Raw genomic sequence first — 20,974 nt, 5'->3', positions numbered from 1 at the left:
CCAAAAGCCAGTTGTTCAGCATTTACCAGCACACCGCTGAAGAAGCATGAGTCAGACCATCAACCAGGTCACATCTTGGCACTTGTAACTGGGTGTTGCTGGTAGGAGTAAATAGGAGTAGCTAAATCAGGGGAACTGACAGCGCGTACAGAAGACTGCAGATACTTAAGAAGGTGCTATGAGGTAGGAGTAAATAGGAGTAGCTAAATCAGGGGAACTGACAGTGTGTACAGAAGGCTGCAGATACTTAAGAAGGTGCTATGAGGTTAAGAATTTTGGTGCCAGCCAGACCTGGGCTTGTGACCCACTTCTGCCACAAAGCAAGTATACTTCAGGGCCTTGGGCAAGTCACTTGACCTCTCTGGACCTCAGTTTCCTCATCTGTAGCTTGGGAATGATCAGTTCTTACCTCACAGACTAGTTATGAAGATCAAATGGGTTGTAAGTACTTAATGAATGGTAATAGTGAGACTGCTGCTTGTTCTGTGCTTCCTTTGCCAGGGACGTGGGAGATGCAGGGTAAGGATGGGGATGGAAGTAGGCCTCTTCCGCCCGACTGGAAGAGCAGCTCGCTTAGAAAAAGCAGGAGGCAGTCTCTCACTTCCGCCTCTCCTACTGCTGCCCTCCCACCTCCTGATCCCCAGTGGAATCCTCACAGCATTCTGGGGGCGAGGTGCCCAATGGCAAAAGCTGCTCTGGTTTTCTGCCCACCCTGTAGAGAACATTTCTAAACTGCCACCGGTTTGTTTGAGTGAGCCTCTCACTTCAAATGATATGTTTTCCTGAGAAGCTAGAAATGAAATCCTTTTTTTTCTCATTGACTTATAGTAGATCTACTCAGAGCATCTTTATTTCTGATTCTTAAATTCGCCTTGAGTTTCTCTGAGCCCTTCTCTCCAATATCATTTAATGTCTAATTAATAAACACTGGAATATGCTAGAGGGATATCTATTTAAAGAAATCGTAAACTGAATACTTCGGGGATTTGGGCAGATGGTCTTATATCTATTGATAGGTTCCAGTATTGGATTTACCAGACAAAGATGAGAACAGTGATCCACGAGGAGCTGGCCCGGTTGGTGGTTTCCCATTAGGCTGTGTGTCTGCTTCTTCATGGGCACTTGTTGAAGGGCAAACTCCTGGGTCCTAACTCCAGAACTAATATACCAGTATCTTGGGGGGTCCTGCAGCCCGTTGTCTGGATTTAAGGGCCCCTGGTGCCTGATGCACAGGAGCGTTTGAGCATCCGCTGGGCTAGATTACACTTGCCTCTCTGTTGCTCCCTCCTCCTTCTGGCTGGGCTTGCCAAGCAGATCTCCTGCGGGCTTTGCAGATTTGAGATGCTGATGGAGACCTTGCACAGATTTTTCCACCATCCCCCTGGAGGGCTGGGTCCACCTTTACCACCAGCCCGACACCTGAAGAGATTGTTCTGAGTAGAGAGCATGAAAAAAAAAATCTGAGGTATAGCTATCGCCCACAATGTGAAGGTACTAGAGGACGTCTTTAGCCAAATTAGAATGGACAGAATATCGGTTTCAATCTCTCAGCGCTTAGGCTAACCTCTGCACCAGGTAATGGGACTCAGCCCATAGTGTTGGTTGCATCTCAGAATTTTTTTTATCAGCCGTCAAAACTTGAGGTCTCCTTGCCTTCCTGTGGGGGAACCACAAGGTGACGTTTGACCAACCTTTCTGTGTTCTCTTCCATTGCTTTGAGAAATCCACGTCATTTGCTCTTCCTGACAGCTTAAATAAGAACGTGCCTATTTTCGTGTGTACTATGGCCTATCCCACCGTTCCTTGTCCCCTGCACATCTTTGAGCCTTGTTACCGTCTGATGATTCGTAGATGCATTGAGACAGGCACAAGGCAGTTTGGCATGTGCCTTGGAGATCCTGTCAAAGGGTAAGTGGAGCACTATGTAGAGTGAAGGGAGGTTTGGGTGGAGAGGGATTTGGGTTTACTTTGGAGTGCTCCCCGGAGATGCGGAGGCACAGCTCCTGAGATTTGGTCAGTTCATGACCATGAGTATTTGTAGAGACCAGGGTCTCCTTGGCCCCTAGTATACCATGTAATAGGCTGCCTATATAAAGGAACCCCAGGATTAATCTTTTGTTAAAAGAGTGGTATATACTATAAATTTGTTTTACTATAAGACTGTGGGCCCTGGAGTCACACTGCCTGGGTTTATATTCTGGCTCCAGCCTTAGAGCAAGTTTGACTTTGGGCAAGTTACTTCTGTGACTCAATTTCCTTACCTTAAAGTGGGTACAATAATAGTGCCTACATCATTGGGTTTGTTGGGAGGATTGGTGAGTTAGTGCACATGAAGCACTGAGCGCAGTACCTAATACATAGCATCTGCTCAGTCCATGGGAGCAGTTATATTATTGCATAAAGATTTTTCTTTGCACAGGCACTGCCTGTCGTGTAGTTGCTGCTGTGGACCCCAGGACAAGCAAATAGGCAGAAGTCCCTTGAGGCACAGCCTGGGATTACAGAAATGGCTCAGGGCCAGGCCACAGAAATGACTCAAGAATTTACGTCTTTACTCATACCCTATGAAGCAGGTTCGCGGAATACGGCTGCATCCTGGAGATCAGAAATGTTCAATTCTTTTCTGATGGCCGCTCGGTGGTGGACAGCATAGGCAAGAGGCGCTTTAAGGTCCTCCATCAGGGCCAGCGAGATGGTTACAATATAGCCGACATTGAATACATTGAAGACCAAAAGGTGAGGGCGGCCAGTGCCAAGAATCTCAAAGCCAGGTTATCCCTGTAGCTTGGCACACAGAGATGTTTGCAAAAGAATTTCTCAGCACTGTTGGGGGCCTTGGGATTTCTCACCAAATTGTGCCAGCAACACTGAATGCTGCTGGATTGCTGTTCGATTGTAGAATGGCACCAGGAGCACCCCGTGTCCTGGCTTTCCCTGCTTAGTTGCTGAGTTGTATTCATGCATGAGAAATGCCAAGCCAGACCAACAAACCTGGGGCCCATTCATCCTAGGAGTTAGGTCTCTGCCAGAGATACCAAAGGATAGATCTAGAGCGATATCTACAATGTGCATTTTATGTATCAATTTATTCATATTTTCCAACTTTTTATTCTGAGATAATTGTAGATTCTCACATACATTTGTATTTTTTTTAAAGATTTTATTTATGTATTTGGCAGAGAGCACAAGCAGGGGGAATGGCAGGCAGAGGGAGAGGGAGAAGCAGGCTCAGGGAGCCTGATGTGGCACTCGATCCCAGGACCCTGGGATCATGACCTGAGCCAAAGGCAGACGCTTAACCGACTGAGCTACTCAGGAGCCCCCGTACGTTTGTATTTTTAAATGTGCAGCCTGGTTAAGAGTTCTTCCCTATAGCTCATCATACCAAAAAGCAGAAAGATAACATGTCCAGTTAATCCTTGGTGTTCTGGACTAATGGGTAGAAGAAGAGGTAAATAATCCCATGTTCATTTATATTTACATTCACTACATAGTACAAGATTAGTAAATGTTTGATCAATGAATGAATGTATTTGACTTGCAAAATAGAGTCACACAGTGAGACACAGACACACTCATGTCTCTTTTCCCAGTGGGCAATGGGAAGCCAGAGATAAGACATGAAAAGGAGAGAGGCATAAAACAGCATAAGCTAGTTTGACAGCATGCCTCCACTCAAGCCAGTTGGCATCTCTGGTTTTCTGTCTGTCTTGCTATTTCCGCTAATTGACCCAGAGGAAACTTTATCCTTCCTCCACCTTCAGCAGTATTTACACACAGCCTACCTTCTGGCTGAGGAGCCTTTCACACGCCACACAGGAGAAGGCCGGGTGGGTGAGCCTTCCTAGGGAGGCAGGCTGGATGCCCAAAGGGAGTCAGTGTCAGCAGCAGCTTCGGGGGTAGTGGAGAAGATACAGAGTGCTTCATTTCCACTTTGGTACTTTCAGGTTCAAGGAGACGATTATGCTGAGCTCATGGGATTACATAATTGTGTCTATGAGCAAGCGTCATCATGGTTTCATTCGCTCAAATCATCTCTGAAGAGTCGGATACTCTGTCACTTTGGTCCAATGCCAGAGAAAGATGCTGATCCCCAGGTATATAAAAATGTCTCTTTGTAATGGACTGTCGCCACCAGATGAGAGATCCTAGGGTTTGGGATTAGATGGGTGCAGAGTTGCCATTTGGCAGATCAAGAGCAGAGAGGAAGATGGATCCAATTTGGTATTGTTTGGCTGGGCAGTGGGCATCATGGGTAAGACCCAAAGGATCCTGAGTCAGAATTGGAGTAATAAAGTAAAGCAGTAGGAACTTGGACCCAAGACAGGTTTTGAGAGGTAAGTCAGGTGAGAGATTGGGAACACAGATGCCATCAACAGAAGAACCTTCAGTGGGAGTCCAGTTTTACACCACGGTAATGTGTGGGAGTGACATGATTCATGCAAAGGCCAAGCTTAAGAGAAGGGTATCCTGGGAGCTGAGACCAAAGGTTTCCATTTCTGGGAAACTTCATAACCCTCTCCCCCATTGCTGCAGGAGCTAGGAGATGGGACCAGCTACCTTACAGGATTCCAACTGCAAGACCCCAGAATCTTGTCACACCTGGGTCCCTCTCTGCTTAGCAGGGGTGAGCAGTTCCTGAGCAAATAGACCCAATCTTTAAATTTACCCTTGGCTGAATTATACTAGAAAGCAGTTCATTAGGTTCTACTGGATCAGTCTGTTTCCTGGGGGGACACGTCCACTTGAGAGATCAAGCTGCAGATCAGAAGCTCTTCAGGAAAGTGGAGATGAGTTTCACCAAGCTTTGCTTGCCTGGTATAAATCAGACAATACTCTCTCTCTAGGACAAGGCTGGAGATAACCTAGTCAAATACTTGCCCCCGATCACCTCTCCTACATTCTGAGCTGGCTCCCCTACATCATCACCTCCATGACGTCCCTGATTCTTTACTTTCACTCATTCCCGACTCTGTCACAATAGTAAAACAGAATATGTATGTTCTGATTTCCCTGCCAGGAGGCTGGTCCTTACCGCTCTAGCTGTGTGACCTTGGGTAAATCACTTCTCCTTTCTCAACCTTTCTCCCAGCTCTGCAATGAGGGAGGTGGATGAGGAGGTCTCCAAAGTCCCCGGCTCTTACATCTGGAGTTGTAAAACACCAGTCTGTTCCCTAATGGGCTGAAATGTCTCACTTTCTCCAGACCACAAAGGTGGCTCTTTCCCCCCATGCAAAGGCATCGTGAATGTTGAAGGGAGAATGGCCAGTCAGTGCTTCCCAGTGACCCAGTTCCTGGCTCTGGGCCACTGTGACTCAGGACTACATCAGAGCTCTGAGCAAGCTCATGATCAAGTGTAATGTTCCCCTTCACCTTCTGGAAAGCATTCTCCCTCAGTCAGGCAGAAGGTAGTAATCAGCAATGATACAGCATCTTCCACAAGAGAAAACACAGATGCCACAGAGTGATTCATAAGGGCTCGATGACACAGAAAGCTGAAATCTTGGGTTCATTTCCTTTCTTATTAGAACTGTTATCATGTTGCTTTGGCAGCAGCAGCAGCAGCAAAAAAAAAAAAAAAAAAAAATCATCCGGTTTGATCCAGTCAGGGCTGCAGCCCCAGTGGTCCCATTAATAAGAATGTTCTAAGCCTCAGGAGGAGATTTCTCAGAAACAGCCGCAAGTATTAACATCAGCTTAAATATCTTTGTTAATGGCCCTGGGAAAGACAGTTTAGAATGTGTCAATTTCATATTCAAAACTAAAAATAGGAGGGAGAGACTGTTAGAGCTCACAGTGAGGGACAAAAAAGAATTCAAATGTAGCTACAGGCACAGAGAAGCCAAGAAGGCAGCAGGGTTTGAGGAGAATCAGGTGAGCCAGTTTGGAGGCAAATAGTCCCACATGTAGGTGGTCTGACCAGAATGGGGTTCTGTATAGTCCTAAACCAACCTTCTGAAAGTTGTGAGCCGAGAGCTCATTTCAGGCTTTGTAAGAAGTAAGTCGCCAGTGTCTAAAACGTGTGCTTGAGAAGCTGCTAACAAACAGAATTTCGGTGAAGGAGTCATGTGGGACGGGAAAGCTCTTTATTAAAAAAGAAACCTGGGGACCAAATACATTTCTAATGTGAATGTGTTCTCTGATTGGAATTTTTGCCAAGTGGGATTGCTGTGCTTTGGGGCTGTGGATCATAGGCTTCGGTTTCAGAGGAGAAGCTCGCTGTGGCCTATGTATGTGGCCATATGTACATGGCATATGTGGACTATATTGCCTTCAACCAGAAGCAGAGAAATAAAGGGAGTTAAGAGACATGCCAAGCCCAAGGGATCATGGGAATTGAATGCCCACATGTGGTATGTGTCAGTCCAAAGAACCTAAACAGAATCTTCAAAATGGAACAGACTGAGTAGCGGATATTCTAGCTCACAGAATCACACTGGCTAGGAGGTATAGGGTATCTGTTAGGATATTGATGGGTTTGCTTTGACAACTGCTAAAAATAACTGTAGCTTGAACCAGATAGAGGGCTAAGGCAGCTCTCTTCCATGAGATCATTCAGAGATCCAGTCTCCTTCCTCACAAAGCTCTACCATCGTTAGTATGTTGCCCCATCTTCCTGATAGAAGAAGGCTGATCATCACCATGTTCACGCTCTAGCTGGGGAGAAGAGAGAAAGAGTAAGGCAGCGCATGACCCAGAAGTTACACATAGAACTTCCCTTTACATCTCCTTAGCCAGAACTTTGTCTTGTGGCCTCCCCTTGCTGCAATGCAGCCTTTGTTTTCTGGGTGGCTACATGCCCGGCTCAGATAAGGGGAAGTAGACCTGGGGGTAATTAGCAGCGTCTGCCGTACACAGAAGCAGTTCCACCTGGGATGTTTACCTTGCAGCTTGGGAAACCTGCAGACTGATCTCACTTCTGTGGGAATGGGATGAACCCATTGTGTTTCACTGTTGTAGGTTAACCCGAATGGTCCAGCCTGGTGCTGGTGGACGTTAGCGGTTCTTCCACTGGAAAGCCGAGCTCAGCTCCCATTCCTAGCAATGAGGTCCTTAAAGGATAGACTGAACGGTATTCGGCGAGTCCTGGCCTTTATATCCCGAAACCAAAACTAGTGAGAGTGGATTGCTGAAGAGGAGCCGTCACCCTCCCCACCGCCCTTGGGGGAGTCATCTTGTAAATATATCTAATTGCAATAACATCTTAACAGAAGGAAGTATCAAACAGGCATTTCCCTGCTGTTGATCACAGAGAGAAAATGTGTAGAAAGACCAAAAGCATGGGACCTGTTTGAAACTTTCTGTCTTAAGATGCTTCTTGACATGCTGCACAACTACATGCTCAGCAGAGGTGTTTAAAAGCCCAGAAGAAAAAAATTAATTTGATTTCGACATAAACTTTTCTGAAAGTTTAAAGTGGTTTTACTTTAATTTTCTTTCTTGCATAGTTAAGTGTGTGGTTGAAATGTGAAGCACAGATACTAATAATGTTGCTGCGTTATTTCACTGACTTGAGTTCTCATTCCAAATGGTTCAGGTTTTATACAGTATTGTGTAAAATAATGTTCATCCTACATTCTGTTTTAATAATTTATTTTTTTGCACTACTGTATCCTTTTTTTCTACATGTATGTTTGTAACTATTTAAGTGTATGTTACTGAAAAGCCAGTTGCTTTATTTATTAACGTGGTTTACCATGTACCTAGGGGGAAGTAACAGTACTAGAAATGTGCCATTTTTGCTTTAATCGCATTTTACTATGTTTCTCGAACCAGCTCTCAAACCGTTTTTGTATCTACCCCATTGGATGCTTAAAGGAAGTTCAGAGTCACGCTGAGACTACTGATCTTCACAGGTTCCATTTGGCTTTCAGTCTGAATTCAACAGTATAAGATATGCAAGGGATTTGCCATACATTATGGAATAAGCCAGGGTAAGGTAAAATAATCCATTTTCTATGTGTTATACAGAGCAGGGCTGAAGGAATGATTTTCCTTCAATGAAGAGATGAATCAGAGGGGCATCTTTTAGTACAATCTATTATAGGCATTTATCTTAACAATCTAATTACAAGTGTATATTATTTCTCCCCAGTGCAGTTAAGAGTGGGATTTTGAGGCAGGATGATTTTTAACCCTTCAGAGGGAATGGTTTTCAGTTTGACACATCATAGCCTCCATACCCCACCTCTTCTCAGGGTTCTGAGGATCATGACCTGGCTAGCATGTGTGGAAACATGTCAAGAAGGGCTGTTTGTTATTAAAAGTGCAAAGAAGCCAGTAGAAAAAGTAGAACCCTTAAAAAAAAAACCCAGACAAACTGTCTTTTAGGTTTGTAAATCTCTTTAAAGGAAGCAATGAATCCATGATTTTATCTAAGCACTGCCTTCCCTCCCAAATGCCCAAATGCCGTAGGCCAAAGATTTCAATATAGGGGAAGAATAGTGGGTAAGAAGGGAAGAGGGAGCTCTTTTTTAGCCTGCTTAGTGCTAGTGTGATTCCTTTAGTGCCAGGAGAACCTGAAAAATGCCGTGAGGATGGGGTGTCACAATGACGGGGTGAAGAGATTAGGATAGGCAAGAAGTGAGTCCTGCCATTCGCACGGTCGTGCACATTATCCCCCCAGGTGATGCTGGATGGATGCAGTGTGGCCCATCCACCCCATTGAGGAGAGGTTAGTGCCTCAAGTAACCAACCTGACTTCTTCCATCACCACCTCTGTCCAGAAACAGAGAAGGGAGAATGAGATGATCCAGGCAACAGAAAAGAGATTCACATAAGCAGAAACCAGATGATCTTTTCTGCACTTGCTAAATGGATGCTATTTTGTCAGAGCATTATGTTACCAGGCTTGATGTTTGCAGCCAGACTAGGCTAGTGAAGAATGGAAGTATAGGCATGGTTATTGCCCAGGCAAATTCTGCAAGGCTCAGGGAGCAGGAAATTAAAGGCTCCCCCTCCCACTTGGTGCCCAACCATGAGGTCGTAGCATAGTCCTAGTAAAATATTTTCCTGTCATCTAGTGTAAGTGCAGCAAAGAAATTGTCATAAGCATCTCCTCTTGGTAGATGTTTTTGTTTTATGATTTAACTCTTTCTGGGCCCCAGGTTCCTCATCTAGCAAATGGTAGTGATCAGTGCCACATAGAGGGTTGCTATGAATGTTATATAAGGTAGTATATATCTAAATCACTTAGCAGAGTGCCTAGCACCTAGGAGACGTTCAAAAAATAATAGTTTTGATTAGGTTATTCATAGTTACAGAATATCATCAGGGGCCCACATTTGCATAAAACACTTTACACACAGTACCCATATCTACCCCTTTAAATGTAGTTGGGGGATCCACACCACTGATTCTTGGACCATAACTTGATGCTTTACAGTTAGTTCCTTTTGGAGCCAAGTCTGTTTGGGAAAATGAAAAGGCTAGAAAACAAATGAGGGTCAGAGACAAGGGAGACTTCTGGGCCGGTACATTTTTCCCTATTTCAATAGGACTAAAAAGTAGTGCTCTTTGGAGGTCTGGAATTTCTGATATAATGGAAGCCTTAAGTTCTAGCTCCATTAGAATAACCAGCTCATCTTGTTCTCCAAAAAGTATTAAAAATCTTGGCCATGCCAGAGTGAACGAGTTTTACAATCTGACTTTTGTGCTTATTAGTTCATGGGGTTTCTTTATGCTGCTGCAACAGAAATCTTTTGTGAACCTACTATGTACCAGGCACTGAGCCAGGCGATTCCAGGTTCATTCCATGAACATACATGAGTCCATGGAATCACTTATTTTCCATATCAAACCCTGTGAGATCAGTTACCATCCCCATATTATAGATGAGAAGGCTGAGGCCCTGCAATGTTAGACATTTTGCTCAGGTAACACAGCCAGTTAATAGCCAAGCTTGATTTTGAACCCCTTACTTTGCAGATTTTTAACATTTTAAACAGTTTATGTTACACATCATTTTATTAGATAGGCATGGCAACCGAGTCACAAAAGTGAGCCCCAGAAGCTCATAATTCAAATGGCAGTTGAGGGTTAAGTAAAATTGAGTTACCTCACACAGCTTCACTTAATCTAGGTAGAAAGGGAAGTTTGATTTTTTCAAAATAAAATTCTACATTATAGAATATTCCATGTTGATAAATGAGTATCTAACTCCAGCAAACATAGATCTTGGCTGGGCAGAATTGCATTGTACTCTCAGTAGCTTAAATACACATTTGGGTTGTTTTCTAGCAAGCTTTTGTTTCAGCAGTGGTTGGAGGCAAGATGCAAGGCTGATAAAGCCTTGGCTTTCTTTGGGATGTACTTGAATGGGTAGTCATTTGAACATGACCATTTTCACTACTTATAAATTGATTTTGCTGCCAAGCTTGAGTATGAAGAATGTACAGAGAAAAGACGTAAGGGTAAATCTAGGCCAGAAGTACAAGACTTCCCCCTTGGTAGATCGTGCCATTTATTTGGTTAATTTTCTTATTATAACCTAGATTATACTTAGATTATTTTCTGTGTGTGTGTGTGTATATGTGTGTATATATGTATATATGTGTGCATATATATATATATATATTAGGTACCAAGCAGATATTATGCCTTTCTGCTTTGTACTGTACTACTGCTGCTAGCTAATAACCAGCAAAATGTAGAAAATGAAAAATGATAAACTAATTTTCTGTAGGCAACTTGGAGAAAAGGGTGCCTGCCCCTGACTTAATGGGGCAGAGAACTATTTCGAGAATTTGCCTTTTCTGAAGGCGGAGTGCTTCTAGCCCCATGGCGTTTCCAGCTCTGCCTGTGGGGCTGGCCTGGGCTCAGATAATCCCCTGTGACTGGCTGTCGGAGTAGTGGAGCTCCTGAGGCTGGGTTCACAGCACCCAGAGGTCTCTTAACTGTCAACAGATGGCATGCTGTTGATGGACCAGAATCCATCGGGGACTGTGTTCCCTCTGCCAACTCCCATTTCCAAGTTGGGAGCTTCATTCAAGGACTCAGTTCTTGAGTTCCCAACATGTTGACTTTGCATCCATTTCTGTTTATCGAGGCAAAATCATAGCAGAGGTGTATAATAAAGATGCAAATGGAAGGCAGCCCAAATAATGGAAAAGGACAGATTTTTCAGCCCATCTGGGGCTTGAGGAATGAGGTTTTGATTTAGGATTGAAAGCAGTTCTGAAAAGCAGCCAGCTGCATGGGCTACAGTTTGTGCCCCTTCCTGAGTGCAGAGAGAAAAAAGGAAAAGGAGTCACGTAAAATGTACGCATTCAGTTCCTCTTAGACGGATAGCTCCCACTGTTCAACTGTTTAATAACCTGGGTGGTGCACATCCAGAGGTGAAATGAAGTTGTTTTCACTTACAAATGGTTATTTTTCAATGCGCTAAGTTAACCTTGAGAGAGAAGTGCCTCTAATCTCTGTTCCTGGTGTCCTTTTAAAGCTTTTGCTTCATGACTGTAGCAGTTAAAAATTTGTCGCAGCAAATGTGATTAACAGAAGTTTACAGAGCAATGCTGTAGCTGGTGTCCCGTTAAAAATTGCCTAACATTTATCTATTGTCAAAGCAACAACAATAACAAAATAAAAGGAGAGCAAATAGGTCAATGTGGCGTCATAGGCTTATCTTAGATAAACTAGTTCCATCATTTCAGGCAGTCCTCAGTCATGCCAGGATTAAAATATCAAGCAGGCCACTCAAACAGTGGCAAATGTGTCCATGTGTCTGTGAGTCCGGTTGTTTGTTCAGCAGCCATTTTACTTTTGCACTGTAATAAACTGAAAGGGGAATTAAGATAATGCTTCCCCCCTCCCCCGTTGCTATCAACTACCTCTATATGCTTGGTTTCTCTTTAGGGGTTTCTTTCTTCCAAATCTGTAAAAAATGCTGTTTCAGCTCATCTATGTTGTAATAGCAATGTGATTAATATAGACAGTTGCTGTGAAAGCTGTTCATTCTTTAAAAATGTTTCCTATTGTCTCACTTTATATCTAACAAAGCTCTACCCATAACCTTAGGGCGAGAATTACCTAAATAAGTTATCATTTTGTTGGAAGCTGAATAGAAGGGAAAGCTATTGGACCATCTATTTTGTTCTTGTTCCTGTTGCCTATAATACATTTGACCAGAAGATCTTTCAAGGAAGTAGACCTGAACTCGACAGTGAGCTGTCACGTATCTGACAGGCCGGCGTGAGCTAGTTAATGTGACTGATGTGTTCTGAAAACCTGGCCAGAAATTGTTTTTTAAAAATGCATAAATTGTTTTTAAAAAAATCTTGTTATTTAAAGACTTACGTTGAAGTGTTTTGCCAATAATCCACCCCTAGTTTGTAAATCCGTTCATATGTTGGGTTTGCTTAAAGCAGAATACACTACCTACTATTTTCTTTGCCAACATAAAATGTTTGTGAAAAGCAAGTTACGTGTTTTTATTTGCGTCAAACTGTTTTTCCACAATAGGCTAAAGCTAAGGCCCAAAGTGCGAACCTTTTGACAGGAAAACTGGTAAAACTGACTGGGACGGTGAGCAATATTGACTAAACTGAGTCCAGCAAGAGTGATGCAGCAACATCTTTTCAGTACCAGTTCTAAGTCTCCTGCCATCGACGACCTTACGCAAGTTCTGTCTTGCCCCTGGAAAACAAAATACAAGTGGAGTGGGACAATTAAAATGATAGCAAATCCCACTTGGCTTGACCTTTGTGTAACAGGGTCTTTTGGGTAATTGAGAAAAATGAGAGCTCCTGACCAAGTAGATCCCAGAGGAAACGCTTGGCTCTGTTGGACTTCTGTGCCCAGTCCGCCACTCTCTGGTGGTCAGGAGATTGAGCACACCCCGGCCAAAGGCACAGTCTTCCCTCCCAGGCAGTCTGGCCCAGAATGCCTGCCTAACTCTCTCTGGAGAACTGCTTCGGGTCATCTAAAAAGAAGGTCTTGTTTGCAATTGCCCTCCAGGCCTTGAGCAAAGCCAAAGCCAACACTTTCTGCTTCCTCTCCTCTGGGATCCCCTCTGGCTCCACTCCTGTGAGTTCTCTAGGGCCAAAGATGCCTCCCTGGAAGGAACTCCCCCAGGCGCCAAATGAGATCAGAGCAAGAGAAGGAAAGAACAAATGCCCTAGACCCACAGGCTACCAGATACTTCCACTTTCCCTTCCTCTCCGATGATTTCATCACTCCCAGGAGGGGCTGAGGTGGGACGGGAAAGGGCCCGTGTCAGTACTCCTGATGTTGGCTTCTTCCAAGTAATGCAGAAATTTCCCAGCTGGCCTTGTCCACGTTCAGCCCAATGTGGAGGCATGCCCTGGTCAAGGCAGGAGAGTGCAGGCCCCGAGGAGCCCTGCCTCTGGATCTCTGAGCCCCCTTCTCCCACCCTTTCCGGTTTTCTGTGACTGCCTTTCCCTTTCCAACCTATCCTGCCATTGCCCAGCCGTCCATGTTTACTGCCCACTTTGATACACATGTACTAGCAAATAGCATCGTTGCGTTAGAAAGCCCCGAAAAACCCTTTCCTCCACTTACAGAAGTGCTGCGCACCGCCCCCCCCCCCCCCCCCCCACTGCAGAGCGCTGCCTAGCTTCCAGTGAGGCCCTATTAGCCATTTCTGGATGCCACGAAGTGCAACAAATTAAGTCCTGAAATAACCCACTCACCCGAAGTCTGGTTTTGTGCTAAAAAGCTTGCTGCTTGCATTTTAGAGATACAGCAGAGTCGGGGTGGGGGCAGGGGAGATTACGGCCCCTTTGGCCCATCGGGATACCTGTTGCCACCCCCAGCGAACAGCTACATTCTCAGGGCCACGTGCTCCTCCCGCAAGGCCAAACGAGCTCTTTCACAAGGGGACCAGGGGTGACGGCGAACACTGTGCCCACACGTGGCGTCACGTCCTTCTGCTTGGGCCGTCCACGGGGATGAGTTCACTTGGACATGGTTAACCGGGATGACTGGAGTGGCTTCTGAAGTCTGAACGACGGAAGTCGCCTCCTCCTGGGCACAACTTCATGCCTTCTCTTCTCACATTACTGGGTTTGGTCTTCCAGCCCGATCGGGGAGGCCATTTATGCCCAAACCCAAACTGCGGTCGTGTGTTCCGGAAACAGAGGAGTCCTGTTCTTACACCCCGAGGCATCCCTGGGCCCAGCTAATGTCCATTGAATGGTCACTGCATGCCGGGCTCTTTTCTAGGGTTTTGGGGTTTTTTTGTTTTTGTTTTTTTAAGCATTTAGCTTCTCATTCGATCCTCACTATAATCTACAAAGTAGATCTCTATCCCCAGGTGAGTAAAGTGTGGCACAGGGTGGTTATGTGACTTGCCTACGGTCCTACCGATGAAAACCCGGGGCGGTCTGATTCCAGAGCCCACAGCCTTAAGTGCTACTATGAGTCACCCATCATGCAGTGGCACGGACCCGGGAGAGCGACTCAGCTTGTGGACACCCCGTGGGGAACTTCCAGTAATAATGCCAGCAAGAGAGCCGCACCAGCAGCTCCCACGTATTGAACGTGCACTGCGTGCTGGGCACGGCGCGCAGCATGATCTGATTTAGTCCCGAGGCAGGTGCTATTGTTACTGCGGAGGACGCTGTGGGGTCAGCCAGCCTGCGTTCCGAGCCCAGCCTCCCTGCTTCCTAGCTTCGTGGCCTTCCACAAGTTGCTTTCTCTCTGAGCCACAGGGAGGAGGGTGGCCGCCCTTGATTCCTGGGTTCTAGCGTGTTCTTTCTAATTCTAGTCCCCCAAAGACTTGCCCCTCTTCCGTCTTTGGAGCCCTCCTCCGTGAAGGCGTGTCTCCCTAGTGACTACAAACTCAGGGGTGGCCCCCACCGCCCCGTTGTCAACACGGCTTGCCCAGCTAGCCCCTCCCCCTCCCCACACCTGGGGCTGCTTGAACAGTCTTCTGCCACCGAAAGACAAATCGAGATTTGGAGATTCGAAAGGTAAAATGAATAAGAAAACTCAGATGCTGCAACCCCATAGTTCTAGAGTCATCCATCCCAGAGCCAGAAGAGGCCTTAAGAAATTGTCTAGCTCAGTTTCCTGCTTCTGGCCGGTATTGTTCTCCATGAGGTCGCGGCCAAGGTAGAGCCTCCTATTTGGTGCACACTACACACTAGGGGGAGCTCCCAGCTGCCCCTCCGTGCCCCACGAATGTTCCGATGGGGGGTGTCTTGGAGATGGAGCTTTCATTGGGAAGAACAAAGAATTTTGTAAAAGCATCTACAGCCTATTTGGTAAGGCCCCTTTGGGGATTGTTGTTTCTCTCTGGTTCCCCCACCCCGCCCCCCACTGCCTCACCTTTTCTCTGCAGATTGCTTCTCCATCCAAGGAGCTTGTCTTTCCCACAACCTGCTGCTTGGGAGAAACAAACTCTTGAGCCAGGCTATTTAGGTTAGAATCTTGCCGCTGCCACTTTACTGCGTTTGTGATCCAGCAGGTGATTAATGGTTTCCTCATTTACATTTGTCCAAATATGGCCTTCCGGAGCAGGCCATCAAAACATATTCGGTCTTGCTTTTCAAAGGACAGGTCATCAAAAGGCTTCGTATATCCTGACCACACCCCCACCCCCGCAAATAAACATTTACTGTCTTATTTAATAGGAAGACCAGAAGCAACAGACTTCAGGGTCGGTTCGTCGTAGGTCCGATGATCTCACCGAGTGCCTGGGCTGTCTCCATCTTTCCCCAATGTTCTTAAAGCCCCTGAAGGAAACAGCTTCACCGAGAAGGCTGTCCACCCAGTCCTTCCTGCCAGAGGACAGACGCCTGGAGGGGAGGGTTTGTTGGCCCTCAGCAAGACAGGGCTGTAGGTCCACAGACAAGGAATCTTTACAGTGGAAAAAGGTGCTTTGAATTTTCCTTGGAGCAGGTTGTAACATCTTACTGGTTCCCTCATTAATGAATGAGTTAAATAAAATCTTTAACACGTGTTCAAAAAAGAAATGAAGTGGAAAAGGAGTCCTCTGGTACCTGTACCTCAAAGTGCAGATGTGAGGGTGTTTGCCAGAGGCATGTCCACCTGTAGGAACTGCCAGGAAAATAAGGGCTCAGCTACAGGGGCAACTTCTAGTTCACGCTCTACACGGGCATTAATACCTCCAGCTCGTTTACTTATTACTGGAACAAATGTTTACTGGACACAGATGCTAGGCATTGGGCTACAGAGAGGAATACAACACCATCCGTGCCCTTGAGAGGCTCACAACCTAGGGAGGAAAACAAAGCATCGCCCAGAGCATGGTGGTGCCTCAGAGGAAAGGCCCCTAATCTCACTGGGGGAGGGCTTCAGGGAAGGCTTCCTGAAGGAGGTGGTGCCGGAGCTGAATCATGAAGGATAAGAAGTTTTCCAGATGAAAGAATGGAAAGGGGTTGAGGAACATTCCGGGCGGAAGAAACATGTGAGAGAATCTGGTGGTCTTACAGAGAGACGACTGGCCAGGCATATGGAGTAGGAATACTGGGAGCAACTCAGCTTGGCAGAGCACAGGGCTGCCCGTATGACAGGCAGGCAGGACCCAGCAGCCCCCTCAGGGCTTGGACCCGAGGAAGAGAGAGAGGGATTGGCAGGAATGAGAGCCAATGGTTACGATGTCAGAAACTCTACAAGCCAGTTGTTAAACACAGCCTTTATTTGAAAAAATAAGTTGTATAAACTTACAATTCAATAAGTCACATCAAAACCAAAGTAACAAATGCTCAAAGCTTATCACGACCTAATTACTGTACTACTTTTTACTCTTATCTATGCTCTTGAAGTTATTTAGGTCCTGCTGCATCCGTAGGGTGCAAACGCTACATAATGGCACCCCGATGAGCAGTTCTTTCCGAGTCCCTGTTTGGCGACAGGTCAGGGTGGTGGCTGAAATCAGCCAGGGTGGGAGTATTTACACCACGCTAGAAATTAGAGCTCCCCTCCCCGAGAGCTGTTTGCTACCTTTTTACCAGCACGCCACCGGCTCTGGGTCTTGTTCCTTTCTCCCTCCCAGAGCTTACCTCCGATGCCAATAGCCGTTTTCAGGGAAAAGAGCAATCCTGAAAACTAATTCACGCGCACACACGAAGCGCCAGGAGTCTAGATTTCTGGTTTGGGCTCTGAGGTCATTTGTGCTTTAGCAGAGATCTTCTGGAGACACCAGGATGGGATGATGGAGAGAGATTTTTTTCGACCCGCCTTTTCAGAGGCTGTTGAAATGTACACGATAGACTACAATCTCCTATACTTTTACTTCAGGTCATCCCTCCACACCCACCCCTTCACACTGCAAGGCTGAAACTCTCCGCCCCACTCCCCGGCTTAGGATTTCAGGGGAATTAAGCCATTGAATCCCATTCATCCCACGGAGGTCGTGACAAAATGGATTTACATTTTGTCCCCAGCCCAGGAACTCCCAGCTACAGAGGTTTCCTTCCTCCACCACCACACAAGGATTAATAATAATAAATAATAATAATAATAATAATCATAGTTGGCAGCAGCTAATATATATTGAGTGCTTACGATGTACCTTAACAGTCAGCAACAGTTCTATAAGGCAAATACTATTACCATCCTCATTTTATAGAAGAGCCAACTGAGAGGCTCAGAGAGGTTGAGCACCTTGCTAAGAGGCGCACAGCAATGGAGCGGTGGAGGGAGAGATGAATGAGGCGGTCGGTCTGCTTCCAGAGCTCGCATTTCTCCCCGTGGCTCCGCCTGGGCTCAGCCCCGGCCCTCGCTGACCAGCCTGTCCCTTCTGCCTGGCCCCTGCGCCGGGGCACACAGGGGGGCCTCGCCGGGCGGCTGAACTTGAGCGGTGCGTGAGAAAATCGCAGAAGTTGCGAAAGTCCCCGGTCACTGCCAATGTATTCAAACAAACAAGCTAATACAAACCTAGGATTTATGTAAAAATTAATCTGTACTGAGCTATATGCCGTACGCTCTGGAAATGGAACGCGAGCTTTAAGCTGAATGAGAACGTTGGCTTCGTCCGGTCCTGTGGGTGAATCTCGGTGGATGTATGCAAGACAGCCCCCGGGGGGGGTAAGGCCTTGTCCCAGCTGCCCATCCGTGTTGTGCTCCGACGGACGGCCTCTGGGGGCAGAGGGGCCCGCACATCCGTCAGTGCCACGCGGGTTCATGGCCCTGGCTCTCACCGTCACTTCCAGAGAAGGCGCACAAGTCTGATAGACCTTCCAGGCCAAGGCAAGCTCGTCCTGACATTCTGGTCATCTGAGCGGGTGGTTGACCCTTATCTCGTCGTTCTTTATACTGCCGTACCTCGGTGGTTGTCACCATGATTGTGTCACACACAAACGTGGAACATTCTGTATCTGTTCTCTAGAAAAAGACACATGCATACACACGCATGTGCGCACACACGCACGCACACACACACACTATTTTAAATACACTCTGTATACAGTTTACAGACCTCCGAATCCATGAAGTCAGTTCGTGTGTTCTCTGTATAAGAACTTGCTACACACTCAAGTCCACCATCTTTAACAGGAAGTTCTAAGCTATAATTGTTTGAGGCCACCAAGGTGAACACGAGAGCCTGTCATATTCCAGGGACTTGGTGGTGGGTCTGCACATCAGGACAATATGCTAAATTTGGACTTGACCCAAACTCCCAACTTCCTCAGTTTGAGAAGTTCGAGGACTGCCCCCCACACCTCCCTCTGACTTAGTCTCCCTGGCATGCTGCCTGGGGGGCTACAGCGTAGAATTGTCTAGCAAACAAGCAATACAAATACTCATCAAATCTCTCTGGGGCCATTCTGTGTAAAGAGAAAATGCATCTAAATTGTTCTGCCTTTGAGAATCAGCTGAAAGCCATATACCCGGGCACACAGTTCTCGGCCCCCTGACAGGTCTCCGTCGTCCATCGTGCTCTGTTTGCTCTCCAGCTTCTGACCTGGGCCCTTCTTGGAAATTGTCCTTCTCCGACTCTAGGGTCTAGACTACGGCCACGTGGACGTTTCCTTCCTGTCTTATTCTGGTAGTCTCTGTCCTGGCCTCACACACTTGAGCGCCCTCCCGTCTTGCAGCCATAGTCATATTTCCACCCATTTCCCTCCCTCGCTCCTTTAGCTCTGATTTTCCTGAGGCTTCTGTGACACTGTTCTGTTCTTCTGGTCTCAGCTCCCCTCTTCCCCCAGGAGCCTCTGAACACTGCATGCCTGATTCTTCTCTGCCTGGCCCAGCATCTCCCACAAACAGGCTGTGCCTTATTCTTCCAACGAGTTTCATCATGGCTTTCCAACATATATTTGCACTGAGATTATGATTCCCATAGATTTCAGCTTTGCTAAAACCAAACCAAACCCGCGATGGAAACCACATTTAGCGTGGTGAGCACTGCACCATGTGTGGAATTGTCCAATCACCATATTGTACACCTGAAACTGATATGACATCGTGTGTCAACTATACTTCAAGAATAAAAACTTTTTTCAGGAAGCCACGGTGACACATTCTTTAAGTCTAGTCTGACTATCCTCTCCCCCTTTTGGCTTCCACCATTCAAAACCCCTCCATTGCTGGGGTAGCAGCGCGCCTCTTCCGACCTCTCCCACTAAGCTAAGCGGGGCGGCTAAAGCGCAGAACGTTGTTTCTACTCGGCTGAAGGAAAGAGGTCATCAGATGGAACCCAGAGGCGTTTATGTGGGGGCTCATAAACAAAATAACCTCATTTCATTCTTTTCAAACAGCGTTTTCGCTAGGTCAGTTCTCCTAACAGCCTCGCGTTGGGGTGGAGGGGAATGAAGGGCTATCAGTTTACAAAACAGGGTTATGGAAATTTGCAAAATGAGAGCTAGATAACTCTTGGGTTAATATTCCTCATTGACCTAAAAGTACATTGGAGAAAGAAAAAAGTGTATTTCCTATCATGACGACCTGACATCTGTCCCTGGCCTTTTTCGAGGAACGTGGTGCATATACACTATGTTCTTTTCAAGGGCGGCGGGCCTGCATTCTGAATCATTGTCTCCAGATATTATCTCGAGGAACCTGATAGTCACATGTTCCTAAATATTTACACCCATCTGGTCCCTGGGGGACGGGTTGGTACTTGTACTGGAACAGTGTGCCGCTAGCCGTGCCAGTTTGGAGCCTTAATAGTTCATCAAGAATGTCGGAGCAGGAGGCTTAAGAACTCCAGGTGTTTTAATTTGGGAAAGTGCCGGCCGCAGAGCATGCTGGGACCTCGGTAGCGACCTGGTAGGGGAGAGAAAGCGGCTGGCTTTAGATAAGTGGGATCGGGGCTCACTCCGACGGCCCCATTTTACTCATTTCCCTCCAGTTTGGGGAATAAACTTTTGTCCCTGTCGTGGGCTGAATCGTGTCCCCTGCAAAATTCATATGCGCAAACCCTAACACCCCCCAGGACCTCAGAATGTGACTGTATTTGGAGATACGGCATTTAAAGAGGTAATTAAGGTAAAACGAGGCCATCAGGGTGAGCACCGGTCCCATCTGACAGGTGTCCTTATAAGAGGAAGGGCCACGGGGCGCCTGGGTGGCTCAGTCGCTTGAGCTTCTGCCTTCAGCTCAGGTCATGATCGTAGGGTCCTGGGATCGAGCCCCGCATCGGGCTCCCCGCTCAGTGAGGAGCCTGCTTCTCCCTCTGACCCTCACCCCGCTCATGCTCTCTCACTCTCTCTCTCAAATAAATAAATAAAATCTTTAAAAAAAAAAAAAAAAAAGAGGGCCACATGAGGACCCAGAGAGAAGGCGGCCCTCTGCGAGCTAAGGAGGACCGCACCTGCCAGCACCTTGATCTTGGACTTCCAGCCTTCACAGCTGTGAGAAGATCAATTTCTGTCGTGTAAGTGCCGCCCCCCAATTCTGGGTTATTTTGTCATGGCAGCCCTAGCAAATACACTCAGTCCCTCTTTTTTACTTCCCAGACTCTAAACCCCTCCTCGGGGGACTTAGGGAAGCCTCCCTTGGCGAGTATGGGTGGGAGGCGAGGCCTCTCTAGCAGCAGTGATGGGGG

General features: G+C 46.6%; 1 protein-coding gene across 9 annotated transcripts in view; it reads left to right on the top strand.

Annotated features, from left to right (window-relative positions):
- LONRF3 (LON peptidase N-terminal domain and ring finger 3) overlaps nucleotides 1-12,821 on the top strand; it is a 39,405-nt gene extending 26,584 nt beyond the window's left edge. For 2 of the 9 annotated variants that reach the window (XM_032391365.1, XM_032391362.1), the window contains 4 exons: nucleotides 1,750-1,908; nucleotides 2,574-2,736; nucleotides 3,948-4,097; nucleotides 6,961-12,819. In XM_032391365.1, the coding sequence (XP_032247256.1) occupies nucleotides 1,750-1,908; nucleotides 2,574-2,736; nucleotides 3,948-4,097; nucleotides 6,961-7,116 (628 nt within the window). In that variant the 3' untranslated portion in view covers nucleotides 7,117-12,819. Of the gene's footprint in view, nucleotides 1-1,749; nucleotides 1,909-2,570; nucleotides 2,737-3,947; nucleotides 4,098-6,960 lie in introns of all 9 variants that reach the window. The other 7 variants (XM_032391358.1, XM_032391357.1, XM_032391359.1 and 4 more) reach the window with 7 other exon arrangements.
- The last annotated feature ends 8,153 nt before the right edge of the window (nucleotides 12,822-20,974 follow it).

The sequence above is a fragment of the Phoca vitulina genome, unplaced genomic scaffold (assembly GCF_004348235.1).
Source record: "Phoca vitulina isolate PV1807 unplaced genomic scaffold, GSC_HSeal_1.0 scaffold62, whole genome shotgun sequence".
NCBI classification, from domain to species: Eukaryota; Metazoa; Chordata; class Mammalia; order Carnivora; family Phocidae; genus Phoca; species Phoca vitulina.
Note: the sequence above shows the minus strand (reverse complement) of the source record. Positions and strands in the feature narration are given on the sequence as shown.